We start from the raw sequence: 14,841 nt of genomic DNA on the forward strand, positions 1-14,841 counted from the left end.
TGTAAGATTTTATTTTTAAATAATCTCTATAATGTAGTTTTGGAATACTGGTGAGGTCCAGAGTCAAGGGCCAGGAAAGAATTCTTGAGACGTCTTTGATGCAAAAAGGTGATTTTATTAAAGCATGAGGATGGACTCAAGGGCAGAAAGTACATAAAGTACTAGGGCTGCTGCTGCCCCAGGATTGTGAACAGCAATTGATGACGTACTTTGAGGCTGGGGGAGATTGAGCTCTGGGGAGTTCCAAAAGGATTTTCATATGCTAAAGAAGAATCACTGGAAGCCTGAGACCTTGCTATTGTCAAACTAAGGTTGCTTTTCATCTAGCAAGGCATTGACATGAAGAGGTGGGAGCTTCCTGGAGGAACTTTATACTCTGCCAGCCTCAAGTATCTGTCAATGGGCTGCAGCTTATAAGGACACTTTTTTAAAAAATTTTATTTATTTATTTTACAGAGATCACAAGTAGACAGTGAGGGGTGGGGAAGCAGGTTCCCTGCTGAGCAGAGAGCCCTGTTCCGGGCTTGATCCCAGGACCTTGGGATCATGATCTGAGTTTGGCTGAGGCTTAACCCATTGAGCCACCCAGGTGCCCCAAGGACACTTAATCTTATCTACAGTTCCTTCTGCCTTTGTATCCCCTTCATCTACACTGAATGTGGGGCTCCAACTCACAACCCTAAGATCTAGCAGGTTTGCTCCACAGATGGAGCCAGCCAGGCTCCCCTAAAAAATCCAATATGGGCTGAGTATTGGATGATATGCAACAGATTTGTTAACTTTTTCCAGGTGGCATAATAATGTAGTTACGTAAGAAAAATGTTCGTTATGTTTTAGAGATGAACTATGGAAGGATGAAATGGTGTGATGTCTGTGTCTGGAATCTGCCTTTTTTTTTTTTTTTTTTTTTTACGATTTTATTTATTTATTTGACAGAGATCACAAGTAGGCAGAGAGGCAGGCAGAGAGAGAGAAAAGCAGGCTCCCTGCTCAGCAGAAGCCAGATGCAGGGCTTGATCCCAGAGCCCTGAGATCATAAGCTGAGCTGAAGGCTGAGGCTTTTTTTTTTTTTTAAAGATTTTATTTATTTATTTATTTGACACAGAGAGAGATCAGAAGTAGGCAGAGAGAGGAGGAAGCAGGCTCCCTGCTGAGCAGAGAGTCTGATTCAGGGCTTGATCCCAGGACCCTGGGATCATGACCTGAGCCAAAGGCAGAGGCTTTAACCCACTGAGCCACCCAGGCACCCCGGAATCTGCTTTTTTAAAGACTTTGTAAAGGGGAGAGTAGGAAGACAAAGGGGAGCAAGATCCTGATAATCCTCTCGGTGATGGGAATAAAGGGACAAGGTACCATTTGCTCTACTCTTTGTGACTGAAATATTTTGTAATATATTTCTGGAAACTGAATGTAACAAGAGCTTGAAAGCTTTGCTTCTGTCCTTTTCTGGCCCATGCCTTACCAGCCTTATCTGTAGTGGCCAGATGAGCGTTTCCTTCCACAAAGCTCTGCTCTAAATAATTTGCCTTAAGTCTGAGGCAGCCAAGAACAAATCAGTTTTTAAAAGGCACTGGGCACTGTTTCCAGCCAGCTGAAACTCTCAAACAGTGACAGACTACAGAAAAAGAAAAACAAATTCTTGGGGCCTGGGATATGGAGATATCCAGGGCCACTGGCCTTTGGAATCAGGGTTAAAAAGGGCAAATTCCAGTTTTACCCCACATGTAGGAGGAAATGAGGCTGCTTCTCCAAATCTTTTTTTTTTTTTTTTTGCCCCAAAAGAACAGTCTAATTGATGAGGGAAGAGAAGGCAAGCTGAGGAAGCAGCAGAAGCTGACACCCCACAACTTCCCTCTCCCCCAGATGGGATTTACGTGACATTTCTCAGGCACTCCTGGCTACCCTAAAGCTGAGTAAAGAAAAACAAATAGTTAACTCATACCCTGCAAGACATGAGTCTTCCTCAGTTTACAAATGTCTTAGCATTTTATAAGATAGCATTTCTATCAATAACCTATCTTCCAGAAGGAAATTATTATTAAATTAATATTATTAATTTAATAATAAATTAATAATAAATAATATTAAATATTAAATAATAAAATTAAATGTCCTTATAACCTGCAGCCCATTGACAGGTATTTCAAATAGGAAAAGTGTAACGTTCCTCTAGAGAGCTCCCAACTATCTGTGTTAATGCCAGTTTAGAAGGAAAAACAACCTTGACAATGGCAAGGCCTCTGGTATGCTGTTGAGTCTACTTTAATATATGAAAATCCTTTTGAGACCTCCCTTTTCCTTACCTCCCCAACTCCATAGTATATAATCTACCACCCCTTATATCCCAGGGTAGCAGCTCTTTCTGCCCATAGGTCCTGTCCCTGTGCTTTAATAACCCCATTTTGCTCCAAAGACATCTCAAGAATTCTTTCTTGGTCATCAGCTCAGGACCCTACCTGTATTCTAAAACCACATCGTAATGAACATAATAGGTGACCCTTGTGACTGAAATTCACCAGTCAAGTATAAGGTGAGCAAACTGGAGTGAATTCTATACCTCTGGGTCTCCTCTCTGCCCCAACCTGCCAAGGACCCAGCTACTACATCCATGGTGACTAGCCTTCCTTCCATTCCTGTCCCAGCACACATTTCCAGTTTTACCTGATCTCCTACTTTCCTTGGCACAGATCATCAAGGCCCAGGGGGATTCTGTGCTTAGGATCCTATCTGTCCTCTCCTATACTGCTCTATTTTGAATAGGACACTTTAACCTAAACCCTAAAGTGTAAACTTAAGCTTACAACTAAACTTAGTGTGTGTGCTCCCAAAGAGTATACTGGAAGTCCTAACCCCCCAACTTTAGTGCCTAAGAATGTGACCTTATTTGGAAATAGGGTCTTTGTAGATGTAATCAGGTTGAAAACATTCTAGAGGAGGGTGGGCTGTAATCCAATTACTGATGTCCTTGAAATTTGGACACAGAGACGGACACACAGGTGGCTTTGTGGAGACAGAGCCAGGTTGGAATGATGAGTGCCAAGAATTGCCAGCAACCACCAGAATCCTGGGGAGACCAGAGCTATCGTCCCCTATATAGCCTTCAGAGAGCATAAGTCCCTGCTAACACTTTGATTTCAGACTCCTAGGCTCCAGAACAGAGAATACATTTCTGCTAGAAGCTACCCAATTCGTGGGAATTTGTTGTGGCAGCCCTTGGAAACTAAGCCAGGGTGCCAGAAACATCTGCTCCTTTTACCCTCACCATTAGTATGCCCACTTTCCAGGAATAATTGCAACTATGTCTAAATAAGTAGAGAACCAGACTTTCCATCTAGAACCACCTAGATCACAGCCCATATTCTTAACCTGGAGACCAAAATTCCCCTTCCTGCTGTTTGGATAATGTAATGGCTCTTTTCTAAGTTTGAAAGTTGACAGAAACACCTGGGAACCCCCGAGTGTGGGTATAATAAACAAAACAATAACAAGTGTTGAGGAAGATGTGGGGAAACCTGAACCCTTCTGCACTGTGGGTGTGGGAACGTAGAATGGTACGGAGTCTGGTCGTTTCTCAAATGGTTTGACAGTTACCACGTGATCTGGTAGTTCCACTCCTGGGCATCTATTTACGCAAGAGAAATGAAAACACAGGTCCACACAAATACCAGCACATGAACATTCAAAGTGGCATTATTCATAAAAGCCCCCGAGTGGACACCATTCAAATAATCATCAACTGTCAAATGGATAAATAAAATCTCGTATGGGCACACAGTATTATTTGACCATAAACAAAAAAAAAAAATTGGTGTTGAACATGCCATGTGGAGAAACCTCAGAAACATTATGCTAAGTGAAAGAAGCCAGATACAAGAGGCTACAAATGGTATGACTACATGAAGTGTACAGTAAAGGCAGATTATAGACAGAAAGCAGATTGATGGTCGCCGAGAGTTGGGACTCAGAATGAGGATTAATTGTAAATCTGAGATCTTCTTGGGGGATTAATATGCCCTAAAACTGGCTCATAGTGATGGTTGCCTCACCCAGTAAGTTACTAAAAATCATTGAATGGCTTATTTGAAATGAGTGAATTGTACAATATGTGAAATAAAGCTGCCTGAAAAAATGTTTAGGGGCGCCTGGGTGGCTCAGTCATTAAGCGTTTGCCTTCAGCTCAGGTCACGATCCCAAGGTCCTGGGATGAGCCTCACATCAGGCTCCCTGCTCAGCAGGAAGCCTGCTTCTCCCTCTCCCACTCCCCCTGCTTGTGCTCTCTCTCTCGCTGTGTCTCTGCCTGTCAAAGAAATAAATAAAATCTTTTAAAAAAATAAATAAATACATAACAAAATAAAATAAATGTTTAGAGTTTAGGACTTATATGGGTCAAGAGCCAGCCACCTTAGACAACTGGGTTATTTTAGAACACAGGAAGGACACTATTTAGGTTTTCCAAACAGTTTCCAATGATAAAGTGCTTCACTTTATTTATGCGAATGTTAGCTGCAGAAAAATGCCAGAACAATTTAGAACTGAAACAGTGCAGAGGCCAAGACCAAAATTCGTTATTTGGACACTTCAGGCTAAGAAGCCACTCTCCCCACTTCTTCAGAGCCTCTGAGGTGATTAGTGACCAATTAAGTAATGACATCTTTTCTTCCTCATCCCACCAGCATTCCAGACACAGACAAAAGCCTGATGACAAGAACCCCTCTCTCCACAGACAGGGCTTCCCCCCTGCTGGAGCTCTTCACAGCCACAGCTCCTCTGGCCGTGCGATGCCTTGCCCAAGAACAGATGCAAACAGGCAGCCTGGTGTAGGTTGGGTGGCTGAAGCAGAACCACCTGACAGAGCTCTTTCCAGAAAGGCCTTTTCGAGTAACCTGGCAGGAGGGGCAAGCCCTTCTCTGAACTCCCCAGTGTGCTGTAGGCATCCGTAACTCCTCTTCTGGGATATTCTGAAGGCTTGAGTCAGGCCCACCTATTTTCTACTGAAACTGGGTAACAGAAGGGGACACATCTGCCTGGCTTTCCAGATTAGACTTCATCTTACTCCAGGACAGTGAGGCGAAGCAGCCCCCGGAAAGAGCCAGGGAGCGCAACATAGCCCGTCTTTACCCAATCCCTCTCAGTCAGGACTTCAGGCCCATCTTGGCCATCATCTCCTCATACACGGTCCACGCCATCGCTGCCATCAGAGCTCTGCGGAGGGCCCTCGGGATGCCGCCTTGGAAGAAGCCACGGAGCCCATAATCCTATGAGGAAAACGAACGTCAGCATTCCGGAAGCAGAGTAGCAACATGAGGAACACACCTAGTGTGAGACTGAGGGTCTCTGTTACCCCATTGGTGAGCCTCAGTTTTAGGATTTTCATTGATAATGCCAAAACTATGAATAATGGATCCAAGGAGATGATGAACTAAAAAAAATAAATATTTTTTGCATAATTTTTTGCTAAACTTTCTCTTTTTAGGCTTGCTTTATGTAGGAGAATTTATTTCTCAGCTTCAAATCTTTCTACAGGGCAGCTGTATACAGCTGGATAGCTTATGCAGCTCCCATACACACCAAGCCCCAACTAGCAAGCGAGATCCAGGCCATGGTCTGCATGCCAAGCCCTGGGGGCCTGGCTTCAGGCTGGAGGAAAACATGTCTTTTTGGCAATTTGTCTGTCTGGAGGGAGCATTTCTGCATAACCCACTGTATGCTCTTGACATTCTTACATAAGCATTAAAGACGAAACACCTCCTTCTCATAATCTGGACCGATTCATTCCTATCATTATCATTCTTGCCATTTCATACATACTGAAGAATATTATTCTCAAAGTTTAGGCTTTTAGGTATAGAGAATAAGAGAGCAGGCAACCCAAGCAGGGTGAGGAATATGATCTGATTCACAAATATTTGTCTACATCTAGGGCGAGACAGATACAGGATGCCTATGCTCGCATCGTTTCCTCTGCTACATAGAAAAACCGAGACGTATAGAAAAATATAAAAACTTAGCTTGAACAAGAATATCTGGTGTGTGATAACCGTACATGCTCCCAAAGGACCAACTCTGTGGCTTTTAAATGGTGCTTCAGTAAGTGTACCTTATGTCTACTGTACTTTTTATCTTCAACAATACCTTTTGTCCATTTGTGTTAGAGCAAATTTCTAGAGACCAAATGATGTATTTGTCATTTCTTTCTTTCTTTTTTTTTTTTTTAAGATTATATTTATTTATTTGACAGAGAGAGACACAGTGAGAGAGGGAACACAAACAGGGGGAATGGAAGAGGGAGAAGCAGGCTTCCCGCTGAGCAAGGAGCCCCATGCAGGGCTCGATCCCAGGACCCTGGAATCATAACCTGAACTCAAGGCAGACGCCCAACGACTGAGCCACCCAGGTGTCCCTGTCATCTTTTTCTGACTTGAGTTCCCTCCTAGCTCCTTGATCATCAGGGGATGAGGCCCTCCCAGATTCCCTGACCTGGTGGGCAGGGGTGGAGTCCAGCAATCTGTCAACTTTAACTATTATCACAGGTCCTCCTAAGGTAGTCAGTTTCCCCACCCACCACCAACCGCCCTACCAAAACAAAAAAAAAACCCAACCCACAGCCAACCTAGGTTTTTAGCAGTGATTCTCAACCTTTGCAACACTCCAGAATCGCTGGGGAACTTAGCTACTGGGCTTCACCACCTCCAGAGATTCAGATTGAAGCAGCCCAGGTTGTGACCTGGGGGTGGGGACTTTTTAAAGCACTCCAGCTGATTTTTATATGTAAAGGACACCAGCTTCCATTCTAAAGAGAGAGAGAGAGCAAGTCTTAACCACAGTTAAGAAGCAACATTTACTCTGTAGCCTTACTTTAAAAATGAGTGTCACCGCCTGGCCAATCCACCGAAATTTCACTGGAGAGAGCTGCATGTGGGTTTTGATAACATCTGCAGGCTGAGTCACCAGGGAGGCCAGAATGCCAGCAAAGATCCCACAGCTGAAGTTTACAGCGGGAATAAGGACTCCATCCAACTGGTCTGAAACATGACAAAAGCAACATTCAGTTACAAATGACTCTCACATAAATATCAATACCAAGTTGCCCTCAAATTCTTTCTCAAACTCAGAAGGGTCTAGATTCAAAATGGGGTTAAGAAGTAAACATTTAAAGGTATAACTAAATGTAGATGGCAGTCATGGAATTCAAATTTGCCTTTTTTTTACAACCATCGCCATCATAATTGATTTGGGCAAGAATCACAGACTGAGGCTCAAACATTGGGGTGAAAGGAACAGAATGTTTTAAGGAGATTTATGCAGATTCAAAGTATCTCCACCACCACCCCCCACCCCCTCCAGTGCCCACAGATGCTTCCAAATTACAAAAAAATAAGTTTTCAGTGGAGACGCCATCTTGTCCGAGAGATAAAAGAGACAGGTTATATGAGAATATCTTTGTTCTTAGGAAACACACATGGAGGTATTTAAGGGCAAAGGGGCATCACTCCTGCAACTTAATCTTTACTTTTGCTTAATCTCAACCTTTGCAATCATAAATGGATTGCAAAAAACAATTATACATAAAGAGAAGTAAAAAATGTACACCAAGCTCCCTTACTGCCCTAAACTGAGCCACATAAGGCTGTGACCTGCAGTGTCAGGCCTCCTGGTGCCTACAGGAGAGAAGCAAACTCCTAAAGCCCTCCAACTCCACTGATTACCATTGTCATGATGGCGGCATGCAGATTTTCCCACTTTACACGACCTGGGTTGCATTTCCTTGCTCAAGTTCTCTGGAGACACCGTAGGGAATGCAGGTTCATTCCACAGGACGTGCTTCTATCAGAACCTGGCCGTGCTTGGGTGGATGCTCACAGCATACAGAGTGTGCCCATTGTGACCAACGAGAGCTTCCTAGCAGCGTGGGTCTGCTGGAATGCCTGAGGTCGGGCACCTTGCTCTCTACCCGAACAGAGGGCTCAAAACCACTTTACCTGGGAACACGGCAAGGGGAAGCGCTAACCCCAATAACCTCACCAAACTTTTCTGATAAGAATCAGATCACGTGCTTCTTGAGAAATATAGACTCCCAGGTCTTACCCCAAAGTTCCTGATGTAGGAGGCCCTCATGCAGGGCCCAGCAATCTAAAGATCAGGCAAATCTGCCAGGTATCACTGCAGGATTCCTGTAAAACATGCTTTATTCCCTCCCAAACCCACTCAACAATGACAGTACTACCAGTACTCTGCCATAATAGACCATAAATTCAAATGGGCAAGGGGCCAAGTCTTCCATGACCACCACTGGGTCCTAGCACCTGGCCCCATGCTTGACGTGAGGCAGAAATAGCTCCGTTCCTAAAACTCTGCTAAGAACAATAAACAGTATCTATCGCAGAGAAAGCTGCAAGAATAAGAGGTCTCGGAGATATCTCTCCCCTCCCCCACCACACCTTCCTTCGTCCATACCATGGGTCATGATGTTTTTGGTCTGGTTGTAGAACATCAGGTAGATTCCAGAAAAGGGTGCGTCACGAAGGAGTGTTGCCGTCAAGCCGCTGAAGAGTCCCCGGTGCCCCTCAGTGCGATAGATGCTCCTCAGGGCTGCATAGATGCTCTCATAGCCATACTTCCCGCTCTGCAAGGAAGCACAGTACCAGTGGCTAGCACAGAAGCCCTGGGTTTGAGCAACGAACCCACCTGACTTCGGGGTATGTGACAATGCCAGGCACCACAGGCCTTGGTCCCACGTGGCTTTTATTCTCTGACCACAGCGGCCTCGATTTTAGATTCCAAGTTTGGAGCTGACATAGGTGACCAATTGACGAAAGCCCAATGCCTCTGTTTATCCACCCCGAAGGCTGAAAGCAGTCGGACTCACCTCGTAACGGGTCTTTACCACAGTGATGGGTGACATGCAGAGTCCTGCAACCGAGCGAGAGCCCACTCCCAGGATGACCGACTCCAGGGCCGTGGGGGGATGGCCTCGCAGGAAGTACTGCTTCAAGGAGTAGAGAGTGCCAAAATAGATGCCAATGCCAGGGACACACCTCACAATGGACTGTGCAACAGGGCAGAGGGAGGAAAGCAAGCCCAGATGGACACTGTGAGATACTGTTTTAGCTGGGTTTTCCCAAAAGACAGAGATTTGCATGCAAGTAGTTGATTGAAGGTATGCAGGGAACAGCAACAAGAGAATGGGGAAGTGAGGAGAGAAGGCAGCCAATGAAGGGCAGGCCGCCTGATGCATTACTGCCCTGGTAAACGTAATCTCTTTGGGGGGAGCTCTGGGAATTGATGTAGGCACCTCAGAGTTCACCCTCCAGTTGAGGAGGGTGAGTGAGGTTTTTAAACATCATCTTCCACTGGGCTGGGGTGGGCATTTGTGCCCTGGCACTCCCAGCAAATTTACCTGCAGGTAAAGAAACGCAGGTGTGGCCTGCTTGTACCGAAGGGCAAGGACAAGGGTATGCTGGCAGCTGAGGGCACTCACTGCATCTACTCTAGACCTGCTACTGCTCCAACAAGCTGTATCTAGGGCATAAAGATATTTCCCTGAGCCCTCTCATAGGAGTGAGTGGCATCATGTGATAGGGAGAAGACCACACAAGTCCTCCCACTGCTTCTGGCACTGACCTATCCTTCCAAGAGGGGATATGGAAGGTGCCTGACAAAGAGATAGCTATGACAGCAGAGGGTGCAAGAGAAGACCCAGAAGGCAGCTTACAGGGGACATCCCTTTCCAAAGGCCCAGAATACTCTCCGTGCGAACCACCTTCAAGAGCAGAGCCAGCATCCCAATACGACCAGATCTAAAGGCAGACAAAATGAAGGCAAGGAAGAAAAAAAAAATTACTTAGACCTCATCCTCATAAAAGAACTTCCCATCCAAAGATTTGTTGGTATGACTTCTTCCCTAAGAGCACTCAAGAATCTCTACAACACATCTTGGAATAACTCTGAGTTCCCATATGTTCGTGATTCGGCACATACGTGTTTATCTGTTGATTCACACCGTGAGCAATGGGATGACCTCCCATGTTACACGCATTTGGTATACTTCCCATGGTGCTGAGCCCAATGTCAGGCACAGAAGAGACACTTAATGCATACATTATTTCCAGAAAACCACCCACACTAGTCGTACCAGACAGCACAGTTACAACATTACAGGCCAGCACAATAAAATGCAAATGTCACCAAGGCATCCCAGATCCCAGCATGGTGCCCCCAGGGAAGGATTCCATTTCATTAACAGGAAATGTCAAATCAAAGCTGGGTATGGCCCATGTTTCTCCTGAAGTATCCAACACAATGGCAGTTGACTTAACAGTTGAGATGTTCCTGTGTCTGAGAGGAGCTGTTGGAACCATTCCTCAGAGAAATGGTGAGGGGGGCACGCAGCAGGCCTTACCCATGGTCTGAGGGCTGGAGAGTCTGCAGGCGCGTTTTGAGGAGATCCAGGGGTTGGAAAAGGAGGGTGGAGCAGGTCCCACTGATGGAGCCACACAGGAAAGCCTTGATCACCGGATGTAACTTCAGGGCAAGAGAACACTGAGTCAGCAACTTTGCAGCTGCCAAGTTTTCTCAGCTTTCTCCACACTGGGACCATTTCTTTCCGTTATGTGGGTGGCTTAGAAAACCACCTGCTGGTGCCCTGTATTATCTTCCCACTTCAGAGAAGGTTAAAGTGAACCTGGGAATTAACAGCGCTGGAATGCCATGGAGAACATAATACCCAGATAGAGGGGATCTCTCTGGCCTCAGTATTAAGAATGAGCAATCCACCTCCCTCTACCTGTGAATTAGGCCACCAACCACACCTCCCTCTCTGTCCTGAGGGTAAAAGTTTTTGGCCATCTCTTATCTTCACAGAAGCAAAATCAACTGAACCTAGTGTGTGAACTGTTGGCTGTCAATCTCTCTTGGTTATAGGACCTGTAGATATTTACAGGAGGGAGACATAGGAAGCGAAACCATAAGCTCAGTTTCAATGTAAAACATGGACCACTTCCTGTGAAACCTATGAACTTCCTTAATTTAAAAGCTTTCCCTTTCTCTTCCACCCACACATCTCACTAGGACCTAAGCAGACTGCAGATGTGGGTAGATCAGCAGCCACCCCTTCCCCCTGGGTCTGCTGGCTCTCCCTTAAACCAGGACAGTCGCCTGACAGAAAGGAAACCCTGGCTAATCTAGCGGCACCACCCAGAAGGGCAAAGCCTAAATGTACCTCCTTGAACCCACTAGGCTAGAGGCCTCACCTAGCCTCAGAAACACTCGATCATGAATGGTTGTGAAAAGCCACATTTAAAAACCCAACCAGGAAATGAAAGCACTCTTCTCCAAACAAGAGACTTGGCAAACGCCATCCAAAAAGATCTTCTCTCCTCATTAAATGGCACTAGCACTATTATTCTTGAATGCACGGACAACTGTTGTCCTAAGACACTGAAAATGAAGTTGCCAGTTACACCCATACAGCCACCAACCCAGAGCTAAATGTTTGTAACTTGTGGGTTTTTTTGTTTCACAGGAAAGAGAGATCACTCCACATTTCTACCAAATGAGCAAGTTTCAAATTAGAACTGCAACCACTTGAAAGACTAAAAAAATTCACGTAATAAAAACTGGAGGTCCTAACTCTGTTCAAATGGCTTATAAAGTACCTAGGGGTGACAAAAGTGATAACACAACACATACAACCGAGCAAAATGTATCTACCTTGCCAGTCTGTCAGCATGCCATTCCCAGTCCCCCAGAGGGGTTGGGAGAGTGGGGATATGCTAAGCCATACTCCTGGAGTCTGTGCTTCTTGGTCTCATCCTTCCACTGGCATCTTCTGGGAGCAAGCTTCAAAACCCCTGTCTTTCCAGTCTGAAGCCACATCACCTCCACTCCCTCTGGGCTAGTCACCCCCTCAGCCCCCACCACTTGCCATCCAGCTAAAGCTCCCAGTTCTGCTCACCAAGGACCTGCCCATCCCAGGAGTCCTTTCCTGCCCTAGGCCTTCTCTTACTTGGCTGGTCCGGTGCATTTCAAACAGCTGGCCACCTCTTGGTTTTGGGCTCCTTTTGAGTCTGCTCTTTTCTCTTAGCCTCAGATGTTTTTCTTCTTATCTCCCCCAACCACAGCCCCTCAGGGCCACCTCACCCACACTGCACCACACCCACAGCCAGTTCAGCCCAGCATCCCCTTCCCTGAGAGGGCCCCAGAAAGCTCCCACTCACACTCCAAAATGGAAACCCAGTCAATAATTCACACTCCTGCTGCTACCCCAATCAACAAGATATTCCAGTAGCAAGTTTGGGAGACACGTAAAACTCCTCACTGTACCTACTGCTTCATGACCCAGTCGTACCAATGACCCTTAAGTGTTTCCAGAGTCGGCCCACACCCATCTGTTCCAGTAGCCTCCTTGGCAGCCTCCAGCCTCGACCCTACTAATCCCGGAACAGCACCGGGTAAGGCATCTATGTACACCACCTCAAGATCTCACCGCACTCTTAAAAATTGTGTCCTGCGTCCCAGGGTTTGAGGCTATTGGCCAGACTTACAACAGGGTAATCTCCCCTGGCTCCCTTCAGCCCTTTGCTCCTGCTCTGGTAAGGTTGTGGGCATGACCTATAGTTACAGCTTCTATGCAGTCCTCTTGTGCTGCTACCCCAACACTCTCACAGATATTCCAGGGAATTCGTTTTAAGGCCGTGGTCCTTCAAACACATGCTCCAACACATTCACACTTCCTCATTGCAGGAACTATTTTATGTCTTATTTTCACAGTGCAATGCTTGGACATATTATTAGTTTAATAAATATTTGTTGAATAAATGCCTAGAGCCTGTAACTTTTGTAATTTTGTAATTTTCTTGGTCGATGAGCCCAGAGTAGATGCTAAATATATACCAGCTGGACAGACTAACCTCTACTACTTAAAAAATAAAGAAAGAAAGAAAAAAGAAAAGAAAACCCGACACACAATAGGTAATATCGTTAAAAAAAAACAACAGAATTTACACTTTTCATTTTGAAGTTTTAAGATGTTGTCACATGGAACATCCTTTGTAGGCATGTTTGATTTTTTTCTAAATAGCCCGAAGTTAGAGGAGTAACAATTTGTTTTGAGGGAAGAGGGCAAAAACAACCGAATAATACACAGTATACAAAGGCAGTAAATAGTACTGAAATAAGTTAGCAATTTCCACAAGCAATTTTCTTTTTTTTTTTTTTTAAGATTTGTTTAAGAGACACAGCAAGAGGGAACATAAGCAGGGGGATCGGTAGCAGGAGGAGCAGGCTTCCTTCCCTCTGAGCAGAGCCCCCGATGCAGGCCTGGATCCCAGGACGCTGGGATCATGACCTGAGCCGAAGGCAGACGCTTAACGACTGAGCCACCCAGGGGCCCCTCCGTAAGCAATTCTTAATTTCCTTGAGAAAACAAAATCCAATCAAGTCTCCAGGCCAGAGCTGGAGGACCCAGAAAGATAAATAGGTAAGTACGCTTTCAAAGATGGAAAGTAGAGCCGCTGCCCATGCTGGCGGAGGGGACCTCGGAGAGAAGGTGAGCCGCGGCGCCAGGCAGCGCTCGGGGATCTACGTCTTGCGTTTGCGGCCTCCACCCGCAGGCAGCAGCTCAGCCAGACCGCCCTCCGGGACCCGCCTGCCCAGCCCCGCCTCCGCCTCCACCAATGGAGACCCGGCGGCACGACCGGGGCAGCCAATCCGGACTCAGGGGCGTGGCCTCGGGCCCTACTACCCCTCCCCCCATTCCTCGCGGGCTAGAAGGTGGAGACCTAGAAGCAGTCCTCTCTCCCCGCCCCGGGGGCCCAGTGCGGTCCTGACTCACCTCTCTCGGGCACCCACCTCTTCTCCGGTCTGGGGCTACTACCGGGCCTTGCGGTGGTCCAGATACCTGCCCGAGCGTCCTTCCACCTCTGTCGCTCTAGGCATCCAACTTAAAGCAACGTCCGGAGGCGCTCGCACGCGGCTCGTGGTCGCACCGGCACACTCCCCGACACTCCCAAGGTCCGGGCAATTCCGCCACCCTACCCGGACGCCAATGCAGCAGACAGACCGTCGCCTGTCTGTCCAAGGGGGCTGCAACTCCTCTCCTCCCTTGCCCTTCTCTTTTCAATCCCCTTGACCAATCCATCCCTCTCCCGCCACGTCCCCAACCTGTTCGGCGCACACCCAGGGAGCGGAAAAGGCTCCCAGAGAGCCGCCGAGCCTCGGCTACCTCCCGAATTTCCCTCCACGACCCGGCGGTTTCGGAACCCCTGTGTCCCTTCCCCGCAGTTTACCATAAGCGTCTCCACCTTGTCTCCAACATCCTGAGACTGCAGCAGCGCCGGCCGTGACTTCTGAAACATTGGAGAGGAGGCCGGGCTCTGGGTACGTTAGTGGGAGCTCGGGCCCAGCGCTGGCGATCTCGCGGGAGAAGGCGACGCCGCAGCAGTGGCCCGGCGACGCGCTCGCAGGCGGGGGCTCTGCAGTCCGCGCGGTCGGACGCCGAGTCTGCGCGCTCCGCGTGGCCCACCGGGACCTGCTCACCGCTCTTCACTCGCCCTGCACACCCCACCCGTCTGCTCTCCCGCCCATCCTGCCTGACTGCACGCTTTTGGACCCCAGATCGTGTAGGGTGTATCCGGAGGTGGAGAAAGCCGGAGGAACCGCGCGCAACCTTGGGATTTCGCTTCCGGGGTTGGGCGCTCCTCGCGAGCTGGTGAGGGTGTTCTCTTTAGTGCCACCTGGTGAACACGTCCAGAATTGCAGGGCCCGCTGTTGCCCCGCTCCTGGAGCTTGGAGGCCTGCCTCAGGCTGCAAGGTCTGGTGCAAGGTGTGTCTGCGATCTAGACG

At 47.4% G+C, this 14,841-nt stretch overlaps 1 protein-coding gene across 3 annotated transcripts; it reads right to left on the bottom strand.

Moving 5' to 3' along the window:
- Positions 1 to 4,460: 4,460 nt before the first annotated feature.
- Positions 4,461 to 14,511, bottom strand: SLC25A38 (solute carrier family 25 member 38). Of its 3 annotated transcripts, none has more exons than XM_059162018.1 (7): positions 14,301 to 14,511; positions 10,400 to 10,521; positions 9,713 to 9,797; positions 8,867 to 9,046; positions 8,455 to 8,623; positions 6,856 to 7,022; positions 4,461 to 5,255 (listed from the first exon to the last, which is right to left on the bottom strand). In XM_059162018.1, the coding sequence occupies exons 1-7, from the start codon at positions 14,352 to 14,354 to the stop codon at positions 5,133 to 5,135; spliced, it is 900 nt and encodes a 299-aa protein (XP_059018001.1). In that variant the 5' UTR covers positions 14,355 to 14,511; the 3' UTR covers positions 4,461 to 5,132. The 3 variants fall into 3 exon arrangements, with proteins under 3 accessions (XP_059018001.1, XP_059018000.1, XP_059018002.1); XM_059162017.1 differs by having other exon boundaries at positions 14,286 to 14,511; XM_059162019.1 differs by lacking the exon at positions 6,856 to 7,022 and having other exon boundaries at positions 14,286 to 14,511.
- Positions 14,512 to 14,841: the final 330 nt, after the last annotated feature.

This window comes from Mustela lutreola, chromosome 2 (assembly GCF_030435805.1).
Source record: "Mustela lutreola isolate mMusLut2 chromosome 2, mMusLut2.pri, whole genome shotgun sequence".
In the NCBI taxonomy this organism is placed as follows: Eukaryota; Metazoa; Chordata; class Mammalia; order Carnivora; family Mustelidae; genus Mustela; species Mustela lutreola.